This window comes from Saccostrea cucullata, unplaced genomic scaffold (assembly GCF_032062105.1).
Source record: "Saccostrea cucullata isolate Sc308-1 unplaced genomic scaffold, CSIRO_AGI_Scuc_v1 ctg190, whole genome shotgun sequence".
NCBI lineage: Eukaryota > Metazoa > Mollusca > Bivalvia > Ostreida > Ostreidae > Saccostrea > Saccostrea cuccullata.
Window position 1 is genome coordinate 404,399 of NW_026931523.1, and position 22,870 is coordinate 427,268.

The 22,870-nt window shown below is 32.5% G+C and overlaps 2 protein-coding genes across 2 annotated transcripts; both read right to left on the minus strand.

Annotated features, from left to right (window-relative positions):
- Positions 1 to 9,704: 9,704 nt before the first annotated feature.
- LOC134232822 (uncharacterized) lies at positions 9,705 to 10,599 on the minus strand. Its single transcript, XM_062714798.1, has 2 exons — positions 10,129 to 10,599; positions 9,705 to 9,902 (listed from the first exon to the last, which is right to left on the minus strand). The coding sequence occupies exons 1-2, from the start codon at positions 10,597 to 10,599 to the stop codon at positions 9,705 to 9,707; spliced, it is 669 nt and encodes a 222-aa protein (XP_062570782.1).
- Positions 10,600 to 16,220: 5,621 nt separating this feature from the next.
- On the minus strand, positions 16,221 to 17,964 carry LOC134232829 (beta-1,3-galactosyl-O-glycosyl-glycoprotein beta-1,6-N-acetylglucosaminyltransferase-like). Its single transcript, XM_062714805.1, has 3 exons — positions 17,133 to 17,964; positions 16,681 to 16,907; positions 16,221 to 16,534 (listed from the first exon to the last, which is right to left on the minus strand). The coding sequence occupies exons 1-3, from the start codon at positions 17,831 to 17,833 to the stop codon at positions 16,221 to 16,223; spliced, it is 1,242 nt and encodes a 413-aa protein (XP_062570789.1). The 5' UTR covers positions 17,834 to 17,964.
- Positions 17,965 to 22,870: the final 4,906 nt, after the last annotated feature.

Below are 22,870 nucleotides of genomic sequence, written 5' to 3' on the forward strand. Positions count from 1 at the left end.
AAAAAAAGTCAATTATCACGAATGAAAACCAACGTCCCTTTATGAAGCTTAAAAAACAGTAAATGGGTACTTTACTGCACGTGTTTGTGTAATCAGCATCTTTTTGTAACCAATGTCATTTTTTTAACAATCGGTTTAAATAAGAAAACACAAAACATGGGCATAATGACCATTGGAAAAGGAAGGAAAGCCGTTCCAAACAAATTTCAACGGTTTAGAAAGATCCGCGCATTACCTGTACACATGTAGGAGGTGATGCAAATGGGTCAATCTCTTATTTAGGGGTATGTGGTATCCATGAGAAAGTCTTTATGAAATAATTAGAGTGAGGGTGACATTTCTCTATAGATGCAGTATTATTTAAAGTGAATTTTCATTTTAATGGTACATCATGTTCCTTAACACTTGGCTTAAAATTCCGACATGATACGTACATAATGCATTATTAACCATGAATACAATTTATTGACCATTGTTAATATTTGTAAAATCACTGTAAAATTTATGGCCCCAGGATCGGGGGTTAAGTGTTAGGAAGGGGTTATATAGGTTACATGTATAAATGGTAAAAATGCATTGTGGCAACGCACTTTGAAAAAATTACGCACCTTGAAAAAAAATTTCTAAGTGCGTTAAAATTGGGACAAAATCAACGCACTTTGAAAATTTTTTTCAAAGTGCGTTAAATTTGGGACCTTCTTAACGCACTTTAAAAAAAAATTGGCAAAGTGTGTTAAGAGCCTACATCAATATATTTTATCATGGAGACACTTAACGCACTTTTAAAAAAAATCATATTTTAGTAATGAATTTTATTTTGTTATTTATTTTTCAAAAAACTAAGCCTAACCCTAACCTCATAAATGAATTGATTTACTCCCGTCGAAAAGAGGAGAAGACGGGTATAAGATCCCTCAATCCAAATCTTTATCTTTCCAATACATAAGTGTCTGTAATAAACGGGGGAGGGGAGCAATAAATCTAAAAAGGGTACGCTGAATTTTCAATGCTTATACAATCTATATATCTTTCCAAAATAGGTTGGGGACTTAGCCTCCCCTTCCTTCCCCTCCCCTGGCCCTTCGCCCAGTCTCGATGCCTATGCTATATTCAAAGCATTCATATAATTATGTATTTACTTAACTGGTATGACCTTGAAAACTTCCAATAATAAATGAGTTAATTAAAACAAATTAAAGCTAGAAAGTTTTATATACAGTAAAACGCGTGGGAAAGAAAGAATTTCCATAGTTTTGAACAATCAAATTGGTCCCTTTTAATTATGATGAATGCTAAGTTGCTTAAAGCTGCCCTCTGTTAGTGCCCCCATACACCTTTACAACTAGTTATGAAAGACTTCAATTTAAAAAATAAAAAGAAGAAACGAATTAATGAACATAAACAATCGTCACTCTTTTTTTTTCAAGACCCTTTAATTTTTTTTATGTTTTTTATCAAAACCTTTAATATTTAAAACGTCAATATCTCAGGTCCTACAGTGACTTTATCATAAAAAAGTTATAAAACCAACTAGGATCTGTTATTTATCATACCGATTATGCGAAGGAATATTGATCAATCTTTACATTTTTTTCAAAGTGCGTTAATATGGTCGATATTAACGCACTTTGAAAAAAAAATTCAATGTATGTTAGCTTGGTCCCAAATTCAAACGTACTTTGAAATTTTTCAAAGAGCGTTGTAACAATGCATTATTTCGACTATGACAAATATGCTAAAACATCTTTTTTGAACATTCGCAATAACTTCTGAACAATAAGAGACGTAATATTTGGTATGCATACTCCATGAATTAGGTACTTTCAAATAATACCAACGTCAATGACATTGTGGACTTGACTTAGCAGACTTAGTTATTAGCAGACTTATTTTTATATCATATGAAGCTGAATTTATGCAAAATCTTTTACGTGAAAAGAATAAAACACTTGCTGTGGCCCTCAACTCGACATGTAGATATATCGACGACGTATTGTCAATTAATAATGATAATTTCATTTCCTACGTCGACACGATATATCCTGGTGAGCTCGAGATAAAAGATACTACAGAGTCCGACACTTCTGCTTCATACTTGGATATTTTACTTGAAAAAGACACTAATGGTAATCTAACAACCAAGCTATATGATAAACGTGATGACTTTAACTTTTCTATCGTCAACTTCCCTTACTTATTCAGCAATATACCTTCATCACCTGGATACGGAGTATTTATATCTCAGTTGATTCGATACGCAAGAGCATGCTCTACGTATGAACAATTTCCTAAACGAGGTAAATTATTGACAAGCAAGTTGGTGAAGCAAGAATATTAACAGTCTCGTTTTAAATCATCATTTCGTAAATTCTATGGTCAATACAATGACCTTGTCAGCAAAAAATATTATCATTGAGTCAAATGCTGACTGACGTTTTTCATACTAATTATTAGTCCATTATTTAAACACTGAATTTACCACGGATTTTTTCCGTTTTTTCCTGATTATGACAACGAGCACACGGCGGGTGTGACCGGTCGGCAGGGGATGCTCACTCCTCCATGGCACCTGATCCCACCTCTGATGTTTCGGAGGTCCGTGTTTGCTCTGCTCTTATTTTGTATATTTGTTTAATGGACGTTGAGATTGAATACTGTTCGTTATTTCCATATCCTTCTACCTATATCTTTTCAAAAGGCTTTTTGGAAGTTTATTGCCGCCGGGTGAACAGGGTTTCCCAAACACTTCTTGTAAATATGAAACTTGTTGAATTATCCTCATGTGGTTTGATTTGGTCTGTTCATATCAAGGCCTCCCCGGTGTAAGAGTTTGGCCACAATGATGGATCAAAATTTTACATAAGAAGACAAAGGAAAATATATCTTTCAAAACAGAAAAGTCATGTTGAGTCAAATTGGCACGTTAGCATCTACATTAGTGAAGATTTAAACTTATTCAAAGGATGTTTGGGTGAATTGGTAGGGAGGGTATTTCATTTTTTTTTATTAAATAATGTGTTCGAAAAATCTATCTTTAAAAATCGTCTTTTCCAGATTGACATGGATATACAGTTATGTATTAATGATATACGGCATTCTCAAGTAGTAGAAAATCAATTTCCCCAAGTAACTTTCAATACTGAGCTGATTTGTGTTTTTACATTCCCTGTGTGCTCAGGTGAGCGATGGGGTCCATGGGTCTTTTGTTGTTTTCATTATATATTTTTCATCTACATTATATCTAAAAAAGTTCTGATTTGTATTGTAAAATTTCTTATTTGTATTCGATGAATTTTCATTTGTATTGTATAATAAATGTGTTAACTTAGGATTTCAATTGTCAAATAATACATTGTAATGTGTTCATTTGTTTGAAATATTCACAGAAGAAATAAATAAATAAATTTATCTTGACTAGTTACATGTATACCTTACACCCACACATACACACACGCACTCACCGTATAAGAAATCTGGAGGGGGAGATCACCAAAAATAATAATCGATCTGACATATTTACCCATACAAGGTAAAGGGTTTAGAGCATATGTCAGTTTTTGAAGCGGAACAAAAATGTTTAATCACTGCTAAATCTGTCTCAATGTCACCTTTATAAGATAAACAATCTTCCATATAAAAGATTAAAAGATTTTGTTGATAAAAAAGATCAAACACTGCATTAACAATCAACACTCAGTTGAACGTAATATAAGTATTGGATATATGCCGAATGCAGTTCTGTGTTAAAAAATATCAGACAGTTTGAGGCCCGTTAGGGCCGAAAACTGTCTGATATTTTTTAATACAGAATTGTATGAGGCATATATCGTACTTAAAACATTGCTTTTGATTTACCTGAGACAGTCCGATATTAGAACAAAAGACAAACACTGATAAAATTACCCAGTTAAACTACTTTTAAGGTAGTGATTGTATGGACAGTGATTAGTAATAAATCTGTTTACTAGCTAAGATAGTTAAAAGTGGAGTAGTGGTCGTAAAGATACTTAAATACCTGGTGAAAGTTACTTATGAATGCTTAGATTTACTTATGTTATCTGCAAATCTACCTAATACCTAGTAAAACTACTTTTAAGGTAGTGATTGTATGGACAGTAAATACTAGTCTTCCCAGTGACTTTCACTGGTTATTTTTATCAGTGAAGGTGTTAATGACCACTGAACCAATTCTTTTAAGAATGTAGGCTTAAATGAAAAGTACTCAGTACTAAGGGATTTGGTTTCACTGAAGAAAGTATTTGAAAGAATCTGATAAGGAAAGTGGGGACAAAATATTCATTAATTTTGAAATGGAATGGAAAATGCAGAAATGAAGAATTATAGCACAGAAAATTAAGCGGATGCTGAAGGTACATTATTTCATTTCTTTTTTTCATATTAAGGTCATACGGAACATAGTTTGAACTTTATTGGGTTCTCCCCTGGAGTTGAAGAGTTCCACTAAATGAAGGACCTGTGTGAAATATTTTTAATGTCTATTTATGGATTTGTACACCTCTTCTAAAACAATTTTTGATGAAAAAAAATATGGAATTTGTGTTTTGTAATTTTTATATATTTTTCTTTGAACAATGCATAGATTTATAAAGAACAAGGTTCAGGTTTGCGTAATTTGGCCCTGTGAATTTCTGAAAAACTGAAAGTGGATATTTTTACTTAAAAATCCATTAGATATTACTTAGATCTTTGGTAACTACGTATCTATAAAAAATGACGTCATTTTCTTGCGAGTCAATGCATTATGACGTCACGAAATGCGTCAATTTCCTCATATTCTTGAAAAGTTTACAAAAACGGTCAATTTTTAAAGCTATTTTATTAGATTTAATATAGAGCGCAACCTCTGATCTAAAATATGCAACTAGTAAATGATAGAATTGTTTCTGAGGATCAATCGACATGTTTTATTTTTTAGATCAGAGAGTGCGCTGATACCATTTTTATTCACAGAAAGTACTCAATTATACCTGTTTACCTAAAATTTCAAAAACATTGCAATTTCATAATGCCAGTTCTCCAAGACCTGGACTTTTAGAACAATTCTTTTAATAGGAAATGAAAGCACCAAGTCTCTATTTTATTTCAATGCTTCAAATAGAAAATTAATTGTTGATCAATTAATTGGTATATCTACAGGGACATATTATGCATAAAGTGAACCGACTTCTTTGATATCTTTTCAAAACCCCTGGTTACGCATGCTAAATTTTTGTTTAAGAACATGTGTTGGTATTATAAGTTTAAATTTAGAATATCTTGAAAAATTATCAATAGGTAAGGTACATTGCGCATGTCCATAAGCATCTACATATACCTTTGTTTTTGATGTTCCGTTACAAAAAAAACAAAAAACAAACAAAATCAATAATCCAAGAATTTTGAGGGAAACTTTGAAAATCTTCAAATTTCAAAATTTGTTGCAAATCTGTCAAATTAAGTATTAATTATTATATTCTAGGCCCAGTTACCTTTATTTTGCAGAGGCATTTTTCTTTCTATGAGAAAAATGAATTCAAATTGTTTGAATGTTGTTCTTTATAATAGTGTCTAAAGTTTTGAAAGTTTCTGTGCTTCTCTTGTGACTCCCAGTGCGCCCACTCCTATTCAAAAACCAGAGAAAGGGGTTGAAACACTTTTTAACTTTTTAATTAGTTTAATAGAAGTTTACCGGTTTTTGGTTGTTTTTTGGGGGTTTTTTGGGTTTATTTTTTTTATTTATTTGCATTAACTGGTCTTCCACACATTCTCCTTCCTGTTACAGTATATTCAGTGTAATTGAAAGTTTTTTTTTTATTTTGCAAATGTTTTCTAAATCATCATTCTATGTGAGAAATTTAAATCGCTGTTTGTTAAATTATCAAACTTTTTATTTCTTTTGTTCAGTAGCAGTCTGATTCTGAAGGATATCAGTACTTAGACAGTCTGATATTAAGATTAATTAATATCAGACTGCTCACTAATATCGGACTGCCATAGGTAATTTTTTATACTACAAGAACAAAGGAATGACATCACAGCAATGTTTTAAGTTCTTTGATAAGTACTACACTTGTGTTTAAAACACCGAGGTATTCTAAAGTGGCGATTATTATTAATGACGTAAAAAACGTATCATCTGTTTTATTGACAGAGGTACATGGTTTGATCCTTTTACTGGATGGATATATTGTGAGGTGATTTCTCTGTTATATTCCATTTTAGCCGGGTTTAGAGTTCAAAGAGCAATTGTCGGCTTATGTCAGCCTGTTCAATACAAGAAGTCTACCTCATAGTCGCCAAATTAAAATTCGTGTAAAAATATTGTGCTTACTCTTAACCGCGACAGATATTAACAAAAACGCTAAATAATGCAACAGAAATGAAACGAAGTTTTATCCGTACAAATTCTAGTATTGACTGTAAACTTATGACCTTTATCCGTACAAATTATAGTATTGACTGAAAACTTCAGTCATAAGCCAAATAACATAGTTCATTTTTATGTCCATTGTTATTGTGGCCTAGTTCTCAACAAACAGGAGAGGGAACCAGACTGTCCTGTTTGTTTACATTCAGCGGTGTGAGATTAACTCTGAGCCAGATAAATTCGGACTGTGGTATTAGGACCCTAAACTTATTGCCTTGTCATTTAAATGGTTAATGTAAAATACTTTTTCAGAGAATTTTTTTTCAAAAAAGCTAATTATATTTCACTGAATTCCTTATTTTCTTAGTATCAATATATGTTTTAATTGTTTGTGTTAAACATATTCTTCCAGTGTCTGAAATTCTTGGTTTTATGTATTTATGTTTACTCTTGCTGCACAATCTCTCCGAAGCTCTATTTTGCTGAGTTATAATAATATAAAATCAACACCATTGTTGAGATGAAAATTTCATTTATTAAAATGACGAGAAAAAGACTCCTATATACATCACATGATAGGGGATCAGATCAAAAGGTGATCGCACAAATACATATCAATATATTGATCCCCAAGATTTACAGATAAACAAATAATTGTAAAAAAAAATAAAAACAGTAAGTATACAGGAAAAAGATTGCACTAAAAAATAAATATGCCAATGCGGCAAATATAATCTACATGTATATTTAACGTTTTTACAAAGTACAAAGGGTTATCAATAGGTCCGCTTAGGTTTCCTTCCGAAGAATTACGTTTAAAGCGAATTAAAACAAACTTCAATAACAAAGGCGAACAACTGACTGAATGTCACTATATAAACTTTTTCCTCAGTCTTATCTGGATAAATGATTAGCAAACAAATATGAACTTAACGACGACGAATAATAAGAAAAGAATCAACCACAATTGAATCACTAACGATCAAGCAAATAATCAAATATGAAGATATATTACTGTAGTTGCAGACTGAGTGGTTTAACAATCAATTCTATTGTTTCCCAACACAGTCTGCAACTACCTAAAACACACCCTAAAAAAAGTCACTGAGTCACAATTACATCTTAAGACACTCAAACACAAGCTAAAGTCACCAAGACACCATAGCTACATATATCAACAGGACATGACTTTTGGTAAGACACAAGCTAAAGTCACCAAGACACCATAGCTAGTCACTAAGACACAAGGGACCTGGGTCCCTGGGCTGAGTGGTCTAACTAACAATTCTGTTGTTTCCCAACACAGCCCAGGTACCCTTCCCGGGTCACCTAACTCCGACAAAGAGTTACACCAAAAGTAAACGAAACAAGATTGATCCCTGTATTTATACTATTTCTCATACGCCTAATTGCTACTCATTGGTTAATAAATTATAATGATTTGATTGGCTAAAATATCAACTCTGATTGGCTGCACATAATATGATTTGATTGGGTGATTTGAAACCTATTTCTATCCACTTTACTATTCTTTATTCATTACATTATCCATGCCTTCGAAAAATATGCGTCCTCGCATTGGTAATCACAAATTAATGTCTCCGTGGTAATTGAGCAAATAGAGTTCTACTTTTAAAAGTATTTACATTCTTGCTAGATGTTTTAACAGTATATGTGAGAACTCTCACTTTTTAATTAATGTAATCTTTGCTCTGTAAGCATTATTTCCGTAGAAACACCAGTTTAAAAATAGACGTACGACAAAATATCATGAAAATGTAGTTAAATACTCTTTTCTCACATTACGGATGAGCTATTGAAGACTAGCTGTTATTAACTGTTACTGGCATATGCTGACTAAGAAGTAAAAGATTACATTATCTGAAATACAGAATGAGAAGCAGAGGTTTCCATTTCTTTTTATAGTAACACATGTTTAAAAATAGACATACTGCAAATTCTCGAGAAAATGTAGAATTTTGCGCTTTTATATCACGTTTGGCATGTACAACGTGCAGACAACAGCCTTTATTTGTTGTTTACAGAAGGTGACCAACAAGTATTATAAAACTTGAACGTAAATGTACAAGAATTAATAACGTTTAAGGATATTTTCCATTTCTACCTATAGTAACATATTTTTATATATAGACATTCAGCAAATAATCAAGAAAATGTAGAATTGTTCTATTTTCTCAAATTCGGGATGGGAAGTTGCAGTCAAACTTTTATTAGCTGTAACTGATATAATATAACCGACATGTACAAGAGAACAGTAATTGAAATGCATAATAATAATGGGAGTTAAAGTACACCCCAACTTGAATGCTACGTTTAAGAGCATGAGATGTTACTGGATGAATGTAGACTGCATGCAACACAATTCTGAGGATGCTAGCCATTGTGCTTTGAATAAGTATAAATTGCAAGGAAAATATCACCATTGCGCATTCGTTTACTGCTTTAAAGAGTTTGATCGCTTGATCACAACAATCATACAGGGTGTCCCAAAACATATGTTACACTTTTAAACTGTTATAAAAATTTTATGCCTCAAGTTAAAATAATGAAATTTAAAATATATAATAAAATTGTTATAAATTTTTTGTGAAACATACAGTTGCCGCAGTTTCCTTATTTATCATCAATATTTTTTCTTTAGAATAACATATGTCATTTAACAACATGTTCTAAATGACGTCCATTGAATTGAAATTGTTTGAAAACAATTCCTGAAGTTTTTATTTACCAAGCTGTAAATATAACATGGAATCTAACAGTTTATCTTCAAATACCTTCACAATGTAAATTAGTATTCTGTTGAGGACTTTCATAACAAGATGTTGTTTTCTTATGGTACTAATGACTAAAGTAGCAATTTTAGACCGATAATAAATTTTACAATTTCTACCAGCTCTGCACATGAAGGTCCCATATCAAAATATGATGACGTCATTAGGACATCATAATTACCTGACTCTTAAATAGAAAGTTTTCGAATGTTTGTCAGATTAAATGTATGGTAATACTTTAGAAGCTGACAAAATATCTTTGTGAATGCTATTAATTTGATAAAGTTATAGGTGATTAAAAGTGTAACATATGTTTTGGGACACCCTGTATATGTATACCTGGTATAGATTTAAAATTTTCGATGTTATCATCTTGCTCATTTAAACCATATCAATCTATTCTAAAGTAAAGTTATATATATGTATATATATATATATATATATATATATATATATATATATATATATATATATATATATATATATATATATATATATATATATATATATATATATATAAGATGACCATAATAACATCTCGTCTGTTAGTTTTTGTGAATGCGAAGATGGCTGGTAAGTCCAATCTTTGCATGGAACGTCCTTCCACAAACTGGGCATGAGGGTCCTAGTGGAGTGTCAACAGAGGCTGCTCTCTCCTTTCGCTTTGTGCGTTTTTGCTCAGCCAGTTGCTTCATCTCTTTTTGATACTGGTTTGCCCCATCATCACGCTTGAGCGCCAGGCACTGCGATCAAGCGCTAGGTTTTCCCATTTTGTAGGTTCTATATGGAACAGCTTCATGGACACTTTTGGGAATCTTTGTATCTTTTTTCTGTCCACCCCTGGAACGTTTACCATTTACTTACTCGCCATATAGGAGCTGATTCGGGATGCGCGAGTCGTCCATTCTACAATGCAGCCCATCGGAGTTTACTTGAACGTAGGATGGTATCGATGCTGTACATATTTGCCCGGTTAAGAACCTCTGTATCTGGGATCCTGTCTTGCCATTTAATGCCCAATATTTTCCGGAGACAAACTGTATGGAAATGGTTTAGTTTCCTGGTGTGTCTTGAGTACACCGTCCAAGTCTCACAGGCATAAAGTAAAGTTGTCAGTACAACTGCTCTGTACACACTCAGCTTTGTTGTTGTGGTAATGCCTCGTCGGCCCCATACTGCTTTGTTTAGGCGACCAAAGGCAGAGCTTGCTTTAGCTATGCGTGAGTTAACTTCATCATCAATATGGACATTTCTGGATAGTGTGCAGCCAAGATATGTAAACTTTTCCACAGGTTTGAGGCGCTCAGATTTGATGTAGATGTTGGGCTCAGTATAAGAGAGGTTTGGTGCCGGCTGGAACATGACTTCAGTTTTCTTAGTGCTTATTGTCAAACCAAAGTTGTCACAAGCATCCGAAAACCTGTTCAAGCTTGTTTGCATGTCAGCCTCTGTGGATGCATTTAGGGCGCAATCGTCTGCAAATAAAGTCTCTCAGCCTTTCAATATGGACCTTGGTCTTCGCTCTCAGACGTTGCGGATTGAAGACTCCCCCATCTGTATGGTATCTGATGTCAATGCCTGGATCATTCTCCGAAAAAGCGTCTGTCAGCATAGCTGTGAACATCAAGCTGATCTCGAACAGCGTAGGGGCAAGAACACAGCCTTGCTTGACACCATTTGTGACCTCAAAGGAAGCAGTTTGGTTACCATCATCAAGAACGTGGGCCTGCATGCCATCATATATATATGGTTATATATATATATCCAAAAACACAGTATCCGTAAGAAGAATTGATTAGACATTTCGTATTGCTTCAAGAAATAGTCAGAAATGTCTATAAACTACAAAAACTACTATTCTTCTCATGCAATTTTTATCATTTTCATAATATTCATTAAATTTTAATTAACATAAATCAACAGTCTCAGACACGTAAACCAGTTGTCGCATTTACACAAATAAAAAGTCGCCTGTGTCAAAATTATACAGAAACCAATTGTAGCACCTTCGAAATGAATTTGCTAGTTATGGACTAATTCCATGGAAATAATTCATTTAAAGCACACTGTTTTTGTCCGGGGCATTAAATAACGTAGAATTAATGTTAAATTAACACATTTAGCTGTCCAATCAGTCCTGTAGCACTTAATACATCATTCGAATGCGAGTACATCAAAAACATGAAGTAAATAGCCGTTTACATGTAATAATTCGATATTGAGCATTTTGGAGTATAAAACTATCCAATCGCTTAACTTTTAAATAAATGTGCTTTATAGAAAGTGATTTTAAATGTCTTATATAAAAAAATATGCATATCAATAGATATTTCACAGGTGCCAATAGTAGCTGGTGTCCGAAAACAAGATTTTCTCGATTACCAGCAGTGCTTAGTATCATATTAAAGGTACTTGGACACAGATTTGAAGTTAATATTTTCTCATTTTTTTCTGTATAATATCACAAATTATATATTTTAATAGCATTTCATGCAAAAAATTATTTAAAATCTTATTTCATTTAAAAGTTATTAGAACTTAAAATTTTTTGGCGGGTTTGATTGACACATCCTTGCACTTTCACAAATTTTAACTTTTTCTTAATCCTAAGGAAAAGTGGCGATTTTGATGTGTTTTAATGAGATATATGAAAACTTTTCTCAAGAAAAATAATTTTATTTAGAGTAGAAATGTTAGAAAGCAAAACACCTTCACAAGTATCGTCATTCCGAACTAAGAGATGCGTACAGAGTTTTGCAAATCGATCACACTCGTGTTATGTACACAGTTTTTGTAAACAGGACCCTTTTTCTATTATTGTTTATGTTTAGAATTCACCGGGTGCTTTTAATCGTCACAGTCTGCTTACCACAATTGCACGGACTGACATATATTGTGTGTTTGTTTTGCTTTCGAACGTGTCTACTCTGAATTTTCTGGATTATAGTATTAATATTTTTCACTTATACAGAACGAGAATGCCATTTTTCCTAAGGATTAAGAATAAAGTTAAATTGGTGAGAGTGCAAGGATATGTCAATCAAACCCGCCGAAAATTTTGAAATTTCAATATCTTTTCAACAAAATAAGATTTTTAATCAATTTTTGAGTGAAATGCTATTAGAATACATAATTCATGATATTATGGAGAAAATATTAACTTCAAATCTGTGTCCAAGTACCTTTAATTGTTTAGTGTTGTCAACAGTCAATTGTAATACTGTAGTTATAAATTTGCTTCTGCATTTCCATCAGGAAATTTAAAAATACGATACGGTGATTTGATCACAAATCAATTTAAACATTAACAAGAGATGTTTGTAAAACACTTATGCCCCCCTCTCCCCAAAGTGGAATTTTTACAAGTCCAAAAAGCATAACTCTGTCAAAAATGGTACGATCATACACAAAACATAACTTGACCAAAATATTTATCTGATACATTTGTATACCAAATTTCATTTCAGTATGTGCAACCTCTGCAAAGAAAATGAAAGGAACTGCAAATAATTTGAAATTTCTTCAAAGTCCAAGGGGCATAACTGTGTCAAAAATGGTGCAATCGTACCCAAAACAGAACTTGACCTAGATATCTATGATAAATCTGTATGCTTAATTTCATTTCAGTATGTGCAACAGTTGCAAAGAAAATGAACAGAAACTGCAAATAACAGGAATTTTTCTAAGTCTAAGGAACATAACTCTGTAAAAAATGGTGCGATCATACCCAAAACTGAAGTTGATATAGATTTTCATGTGATATATCTGTATATCAAAATTCATTTCAGTATGTGCAACGGTTGCAAAGAAAATGACTGGAAACTAAGTGGACCGACAGACCAACATACCAACAGATAGCAGCAAAGCAATATGCCCTCCCTCCTTCAAAGGAGGGCATAATTAGTTTTCATTATATTATACAATAAAATTTAGTTTTAATCATACACTAAAACATCAATTTGTTTTAATTACACTACTCCTATTGAAAGATCTTTATCTGAACATCAAGAACTCTTAATTAACACAAGCAACTATGAGGCCATTTCTTTTTACCCAACTCCCAAGAGATTAATTAAGATGGTGCTCTTGCTTTAGACTACCAATTAGCTCCTGACAATAAACTCATTAATTTCTCTCTGATTTGACCTGCAAATTTCTTCTTGACCAGTGCTTGATAATTATGCCCATGGGACAAACTGAATTCCTCTCAAAACATTAACATTTGTTACAGATTGCTGTAAAGTATATGAATATGAAAAAATTAGTTTTTACTTAATTTAACATTTTTTGAAGAAGGATACAACAATATTTTTACATTTTTAGGATTATGAAATTTAAAATTAAAAAGACTTAGTTTTTTTTATTTACTTAAATGGACCAACAGACAGCAGCAAAGCAATATATGCCCTCCCTTCTTTGAAGGGGGGGGGGGGGTACATAAAAAGGCTGGTAAATACATGTAAATGTTTTGACAAGCAATAAATTACAATTAAGAGAATAAGAGAGCAGAGATCTTTCCTTCTGTTATCGAATTCTCAGGAGATAAAGACAACACATGATCAGAGATGCCCAACTTCCCACACTAAGCTCATTAATTATCTTTAACTGGATACATGTCCACTCATATCTCCTTAAGGACAAATGCTTAGATTATAATTGGATTTTTTCTAAGTCCAAAGGGCATAACTCTGTAAAAAATGGCACGATCGTACCCAAAACAGAACTTGGCCTAGGTATTCATCTGATACATCTGTATACCAAAATTCATTTCAGTATGTGCAACGCTTGTGAAGAAATGAACGGAAACTAAGTGGACCGACAGACCGACGGACAGCAGCAAAGCAATATGCCCTTCCTTCTTCGAAGGGGGGCATAAAAATTGTGCTAACAAGGATTTTTGAAAATCAGATATTGGAATCAAGTCTCATTAAGTAGTAAACATCCCCAGTCACACCGACCGTGTGTTCTATGTAACGATTCAATTATCTGCTATTATTCATCCATAACTGATTTTGACTTTCTTCAACTGATGTAAGGCCATTTTTTTATAAGTTGTTTTTCAAGATCGCCGACCTAAAATTTCAGAAATTGAAAAAAAAAATAAAATTTTTGTTAGGTTTTTTTTTTTTACAATTGAAATTACCGCCGAAAAATACGAAGCTAAACTTTGGGGAAAAATTGTCAAATGCTGCAAAAATGGTGACGATCATGGAAAGGAGCATGTCATCAATACAGTGTTTCCTAAAACCATTTGTCCTGCTGGTAAAATTGATTAAAAAATCGAAATTCCTTAGATGTAATTCACTGTACATATTGTACTACCGGTCCATGTGACCGTCTGGGGTGAGGGCTTGTTCTCTGATCTAATGTGATATCTTCAATAAATGAAAAATTTTAATACATGAAAATTTTTAATACCGTATGCTTCTATTCTTATTAAATATCCACAATCATATCTATTTTGCAATTCTTCTTGACTTGTTTACTTCCAAAAATGATCTTTTTTCTCCATTCCGAATTTCCTCCATTCTTCTGTTAATGGAAAACAGTAATGGTCATGAAGTTAAATGCCAGCTGAGAAACCATATTATGATGATTTGAATTTATTTTCATTTGAAATTTCTATCAAAACTGCTATTTATATATGATTCACATGCCTTACAAGTGAGAATTAAACTTTTTAAATTAATTTTAATTGCCATTATGGTAGTTGCGATCAACTAAATTTAATTTATCAAAAATTAAATTGATTGAATTACGTAAATATTTTTCACATTGACAGGGAACCATTTGAAATTAAATTAGATCAGGATCATAACGATACATCGCAACATCAATCAAAAGTTAAAATTGCTAATAAACTACGGAGAACATACATCTTAATACATTTAAAATATGTCATTATGTTAAACTTAAGTAAAATGGCATACAAAAAGGAGTTAAATTGCATGTAGAAGTTTTTGAAATATTTAATACTAGTGTACTCTAAGTACTCTATCGTAATCTGTTTACTACGACAACTTTTCAACTATCTTTTTTTCGACCGACCTACCCTATTTTTTCAAAAAAAAAAAAAATATTGAAAAACAAGTGATAAAAAAATGGCCTAATATTATTGCTGACTATTTTTAGAGTATATTTTTATAATCCTTAAACTTTGTAAAAATCAAAATAACCCATATATTAATTTCTTTTTAAAATCAATTATTCATCAAAACAGTAAACTTATTTAAATATTTAAAGAGAGTCATCATGAGTCGACAACTCAGTGTATAACCTAGAGGTACTTTGAGCAATGAGCTCACTAAATGATACCCCGGCCACCCATATAAATATTATGGCAGTGTCTATGTTTTGCTCTGGGAAACCCAAAATATGTGTCGATCAAAAAGTAAAATAGAAAGTGCACAATGGCATTATATGATAAAGATTGTGTGAAAGTTTCATGAAATTTCATTCAGTGGTATGAGATGTGTTGCGGATAAGAGACGGGTACATGTACCTCAAGGCGTAACAGACGGACGGACATACCGATAACCATATACCATCCCGTTTTTCAAGTGGGGTATACTAATTGAGTACAAATAATATGGAAAATGTCAGTCAGCATCTGACTCAATGATAAATTATATTTTCTGACAAGGTCTTTGAATAGAACACAGAACCTAATAAATTATGACTTTAAACGAAACTACTGAGATTCTTGTTTCATCAACTTCTTTGTCAATGATTATCCTCGTTTTAGAAATTGTTCATACGTAGAGCATGCTCTTGCATATCAAAAAACTGTGATATATTAACTCCGTATGCAGGTGATGAAGGTATATTGCTGCATAAAGAAAGTTGACAATAAAAAAGTTAAAATCATCTCGTTAACCATAGAGCTAAGTTGTTCAAATATTTTAAATATCTAAATATGAAACAGATGTTTCAGACTCTGTGGTATCTTTAATCTCAAGCTCACCGGAATATATTGTATCGACATAAGAATGGAAATTACTATTTTTTAATTGACAATACGTTATCGTTTGTATATTATTTAACATAAACAATACTGAGATTTACACAACATCTTTTATAGACTCTATATTTTCATAAAAGGTTGTCCGAAATTTCAGATTTTTATACAATTCATCTCTTGTCCTATTAAAAATCAGTTGATCCATGCAATGGATGACATGTGGCTTGTAGTCAATGTGGAACTTATTTGCGAAGAACTCTGGACGACGTGCCAGTTGGGGAAGATCTCCAAGTCCAAAAATACAGATCGATCTGACATATTTTCCCAGACATGGTAATGGATTTGGAGCATTTACCCAGTTTTTGAAGCGGGACAAAAATGGTTTCTTTACTGCAAAGTCAGTCTCAATGTCCCCTATATAAGAGATAAAAATACATCTTACTCATAGAGATGAAAGAAATTTGTTGATAATAAAAAAAAAATTGAACAAGCACTGCCTAAACAATCAAATTTCAATTGAACGAAATGTTAGTTCTTTGATAAGTACTACAATAAGTTGCCTTTAAAACTCCCAGGTATCCCAAGGTGGGGGTTGTGTATTAATGATGCAAAATAAGTTTCATCTGGAATATCTGTTTTATTGACCCAATTCAAGAAGTCTTTCGCAACGGGATTACTGATAACATATTCCACAAATTGTCTGTTAAGAGTTACATGGATCGATCCTTTTACGGGGTTGATATTGTGTGGTGGTTTTTCTTTGATATTCCATCTTTCCTTGTTTGCCCTAATATGAAATGACAAAACTCATCTTTCTGGGAAAATTTTACAGAATTTTGAATTAAAGAATACCATTATTTTATACTAGAAAATGTTACAATATTTAAATCTTATTAACATTAGAAATTAAACATTTTGGCAATCATAAATCGTATATTAGATTTGGTGTATAATACATTGTTTCAAATGGAAAAAAATATATCAAGCTTTAGGAGTATATATTATCATATACCTTTTTAATGTGCCCTCGGCATCATTTGAGCCATTCAGTATTTTTAGTATTTTTACTATCTCGTAGTTTGTGCGAAGCGGAAACTCTTGTCCTGTTAGATTAATGAAATACTTCCAACGAGAGAACTGAAGGAGGTCTTTCAGGCAGACCAATTCTGGGGTTAACACACTCATCTTTCCCCACTCGACCGGTATCCTCTGTGAAGCCAGGAAAACGTTTGGAAAACATTTGATTGCGCATTTAAATTCGTCGAATAATTCCAGTGAGGCCTTACTGTCGACATGGATACAGTAGAAGTTTTGAGGTCGATAAATAGCTCTTAAAAGAATTTCAAATTGCTCTGGTTTATCATATACAAGTATACTGTATGCTATGGAGAAAAGTTTCTCTTCCTCGGTCAGGGGGTCAACAACATATTTTCTATTATGTATAAACTTGTCACAGTCTTCCGTTTGCTGACACAGTGATATGTTGTTAGAGACACTTTTATTAAATTGGTCGAGTCTTTGAATCTCCTGTAAGTCTTTTTCAAAAAGAAGACGACAATTTACATTGGGTACATTCCTTTCGCCTAAGAAATAGTCAAAAGATGGTTCTGTGCTGGATGGAATTCTCTCATATAAAGGTGAATAGGATGAATCAAAGAGGGGTCCTTTGTCAAACAAATTAATTAACTGTTTAAGATCCATTTTGTTTTTCATCTTCAGCTGCTCTTTTGTTTTATTAAGAACCAAAGAAGTTCTTCCAACAAAAGGAATCCATAATTTAGTTTCAGAAGTATTCCCATTGCAAAGTACAAGATAAATAGTAAGAATAACACCTATAATTATTAGAAAAATAAAGCAATGTAATTTTCTAGATGATTTTGAGATCATACTGACCAGATATCATACACTGTTATTCTCCTTCAGAAATATAACAAAAACTGGTTTTTTTCTTTCTATACCGATCCTTATTTTCAGTGTTGTAAAACACAGTGATTATTTTTCAATTTAAAACAATGCCCTGCAATTTGCTTCTAACTTAATCATTAAAAAATGTTTAAATAGGTACTTACTGGCATAACCCTTTATCTAGCGACAACGTTAAAGTACTTGAAGGCAAATCATTGAATTAATTTACACAATGATAAAATATGACTGTATGAAAAAGATAAAGTTATCATAATTTTACGATAATGATAAATTTTAATACAGAATGAAAAGATTAAACATTATCATTTTGAGATTTAAAATTTTCACACAAACTACGAGTGAGTAAAACATTTAATCGTAACTCTAATACAGCTCCTCTGTATCAGTAATCTTTATGTGACGTCAACAGTCAATTAAATTACGTAATTATTTTCTTCTCAAAATATCTTTAAAAACTTCGTTTTCTGCATTTCCATCAGGAAATTTACAGATAAGATTTCATCAAATATTTATTTAAACATTAAAAATTGATAACAAGGAACGTCGATGTTGGAATCAAGTGTCATTGAGGAGTAAACATCCCCTGTCACACTTGCCGTGTGCCCCTTGTCATGATTAAGTACATGGAAAGAACCTTATTATATATTTCCCTATTTGTTTGGTTTCTCTGTGATAACTCCTTGAAAGTAAGTTTATTTGATTTCTTGATCATTCTTCTGGCATGTAAATTTCTCCAATCGATACTTCAGGAGCTACATGTAAAGAGGCCTAATGTGCAAATAAATCTCGAGCAGCTATCTTTGCGTTTGGGTGGAAATTGAAATTGGCACGTGGGCCTTGTGTAATTTAAAACTATTAGACTACATTTGTAAATAAAATCTGCAATTTTATTTGACTATAAAATAAGAATTTATGGAATCATTGTCTAGTTAGTAGAGTATACCAGGAACATCAACGATAGATAGGTGGAAAAGAGGGATAATTGAAGAAAGGCATTTCATTAATTTATCTTTGACCCATCGTATACGTGAATATGACAGATCCTATGCTGTTCAATCCATTCAAACTATCCTATGATTTTCTATACTAGTTTTTTTTCTAAAAGGCGTTTTTTTAAGTTTGGGAAATGAAACAAGTCAAAAGTTGAAGGTTCTGGCAAATATTGTTGGTATAACAAAACATTAATTTTCTGTTTCTCCCTAGAACTCCTTTATTCTTCATGGCCTGTGGGTTTGGACCCTGCCATGAAGAAATTTGATGGCTCCTCCTCTCATAAACCTATCAATTTTTTGGTAAATAATTACTTTCTACCTGTACATTCTTCTAGAAACCAAACTTTCTCCCCTAATAAGAATTTGAACAACAAGACTTATACCGGTAATATTTAAGAAAATACCGTATAAGTGGAAATTCTAGCGAGACGATAATATAGCGATTTGTCCTTAAAAGTAGTATTGTATTGTTAAAGAGATGTAATGTTAACGATTTGAAAAAAATATCTACATAGAAGCTATTACAAATAGAGCGTAATTAAATTTTAGCGATATTCAATTTTAGCGATCTTGGCACCCTCGCTAATAATGCCAAAATAAAATCCTCGCTGAAAATTCTGTTTATACGGTAGCACATAGAACTGTTTTGCGCTCTTGCGATTCTTTGTTCTTTTCAAGTCCTTGCTGTTCGTCAAATGCAAATTGTAAATTTTGTTTTGAGGGGTTGATAAAATTGGATTCAAGTTTCATTATCTATTTGAATTTTAGACAAACGAGGATAAATACATTTTGATGTTTTAAATAATTGTTCAGATATTCCTACATGCTGTCGTTTTCACACATTTTTCAAAACACTGAGTGACCTTTGAGTATTAAACTTTTTTTATTATCAAATGTTTCTTAAAACAGTGTGAACTACCTCCAAAATAATTTCTATCTTTTCTATTTGTCTTAAATTCAATCAAACATACTAGAAAGAATATGGAAATAACGAACAGTATTCAATCTCAACGTCCATTAAACAAATATACAAAATAAGAGCAGAGCAAACACGGACCCCCGAAACATCAGAGGTGGGATCAGGTGCCATAGAGGTTATTTGTTGAATTTTCGCAAATATATATCTGTAATTGTATGTCCTTTTCGCCAAGAACGGTACCCATTTTTGATGCCCAATATACATATCACTTTTGTTAATTGAAATTCACCTGCTCATGCGTGTATAAGACAGACACTATTTGCTGTAAATTTCACATATTTCAGTTAATATATCTTTTGGATTCTCAAAATTGCGTTCCAGCCTCACCCGGAAATTAAACCGTCTACCCGAATATTGCATATAACTCTGTCTTTCTTTGCTCTTGTCAGACCCTCGCTGCTTTTATCAAGTACATCGTATGGTAAAAATTGTTCTGAGGCTTTTAAGCAATAGATTCATGTTCCATTATCTGTCTGAATAAATAACAAACGTGGATAACTTTAATTACTGATGTTTTAAAATAATTATTAAGACATTCATTCTCGCTGTCGTTTTCACTCAATTTTCAAAATATAGGGTGATCTTTGAGTCCTTAGCTTTTTCACCGTCAAACGTTTCTTAAAAACAATGTAAACTATCCCAAAAATGATGTCTACTGAATATGCTTTGTGTCTTAAAATCAATCATACATCATCAAATATTAGTTTTTTAAATGTGGCAAACAGTACATAAGTTTATATTTTTTCGTTAGCGAGGATAGTACCCATATTTGGTGCCCATTATAAAAAAAAATTATCCTTGAAATCACCTTGCTCATTTGTCTATAAAACAGGCATTGGTTGCTCTAAATGTCACACATTTCAGTGAATATTTCTTTGGAATTTTAACAAGTTTTACAGCAGCTTTAATGAAGCTTTTATTTTCTCTCTAGTTTACTTCTTCTTTACCATTCACGCTCGCTCCGTGATCTGGAGGTCGTGAGTTCGTATCTTGGCGCGACTGACCCAGTCGATAAAAATGGGTAGCACCTGTTCCTTCACCATTCGCTCGGCACTTTGAAGTCATGAAAGTTGCGGGTCCTTCGGATGAGACCTTAAAACCCAAGGCCCCGTGTCAGCGGCAGGCGTTGGTACGATAAAGATCCCTCACTGCTTTTTTCATGTTTAGTAGCAGAGATTCTCTCTATTTAGATAATTTTGCGTGCCTTTGTTTTCGTGTGACGTCACAATTGATTTCCCGCACTCGGAAAATGAAAACGTGAAGCGTTTTTATCATGCATATGTCTAATTCAACGATGTCCTGTGCGATATTGAGTTAAGCTTCACCCTTCAATATTTATGCAGTTTATAATTACGATGAAGGACTGATATTCAATCGCAAATTAAGAAATATTTATTGACAGAATTTTTTCTAAAATGAGGTTTTTGTTGTTGAAGCTGCCTTGAAAAATTAAGAAATATCCCACCCAAATACTATGTTAAATTAAAACAAATGCTTTCAGATAATTCAAACACTATGAATATTCTAAAATATTTGCGTATATAGCGTTATCAAACATATTTAGTATTTGTGCGCAAAAATTCGCATTACGGACTCTGTAACGGACCCGTAAACATGAAGTATTGAAACTCCATACAGACACTATACAGGGCAATATTTGTGAGGCGATATCTTTTTACTTAGTCTAGAAATCTCATGATAGGACCGGTTTAAAATGTTAAGTACATATTAAATTAATAATATGAAAAATACGAGAACAATTCATTGACAGGAATTTTTTTAGCTTAAGGTCCTGTTCCTCCTTAATGTCATATGATATTTGTATTGTATTGTCATACAGTTCAGGACATTATATATTGAACAGCCCTCGTATGTCATATGATTGCTATGTTGTATGTCATCGAGCTGATGACATTATATATTGAACAGCCCTCGTACCTAACACGATAGATAAATGACAGATACTGACTTCTCTATTTATGATCTTCAGTGGCAGAACATAAATAAGCGGAAATATTTAACTTCGCAGTCCTTAAGACCACGTTTGGCCAAGTATTTTTAATCCTTATGTAATGCCTATATTTGCATTTGAGTGACATATACATACTTGAATTTTTGACCCCCTGTTGGTATAATGTTTTTTTTTTTAAATAATCGCTTTCCATATGCTTTGGAAGTAAAATAAATATGGAATAAATAAGGAATGTAATTTTTAGTGGATAATTATAAATAATTGCCAAACATTTTGTATGGAAAACTTCAGTCTCTATACAACTTGACTATAACGTACCTACAAGAAATTTTTACTAAACCTTTGTTAAAACTTTGAAGAATAAAGCTCTTGAAATATATTGGAAACATAAAAGCTGCCATGTTCATTAAACAATACCAATTTTGGATCAGGGCACATACAACCCTCTGAAACATCATAGGTGGAATCAGGTGCAATGGTGGAGTAAGCATTCCCTTGTCATCAAGTTCCACTCGCCGTGTGATCCCTGTTATGATAACGACAAAATATTTGACAATTGTACAATAATGTCTTAATAATGAACATGAAAAACATCCGTCAGCATTTGATGTAATGATTAGATGATTGTATTTATTGTCAAAGTGATTGTATCGGTCATATAGAACTTACGAAATGATGCAATTCCGCTGAGGGATGAAGATACTGGTCATGACCGATTTAACCGAGGAACAGTGTCGCAGTAGGTGCTGGCACGAAAAAGACCCTGACTAAGTAACCTTGATTGTTCAGCTTAGGTCAACATTCGTAGCTCCTAAATGAGACAGTTGTTAATTTCATATTTTATATTTTAATATTATGTAGTAAGTAACTCATCTTTTTTT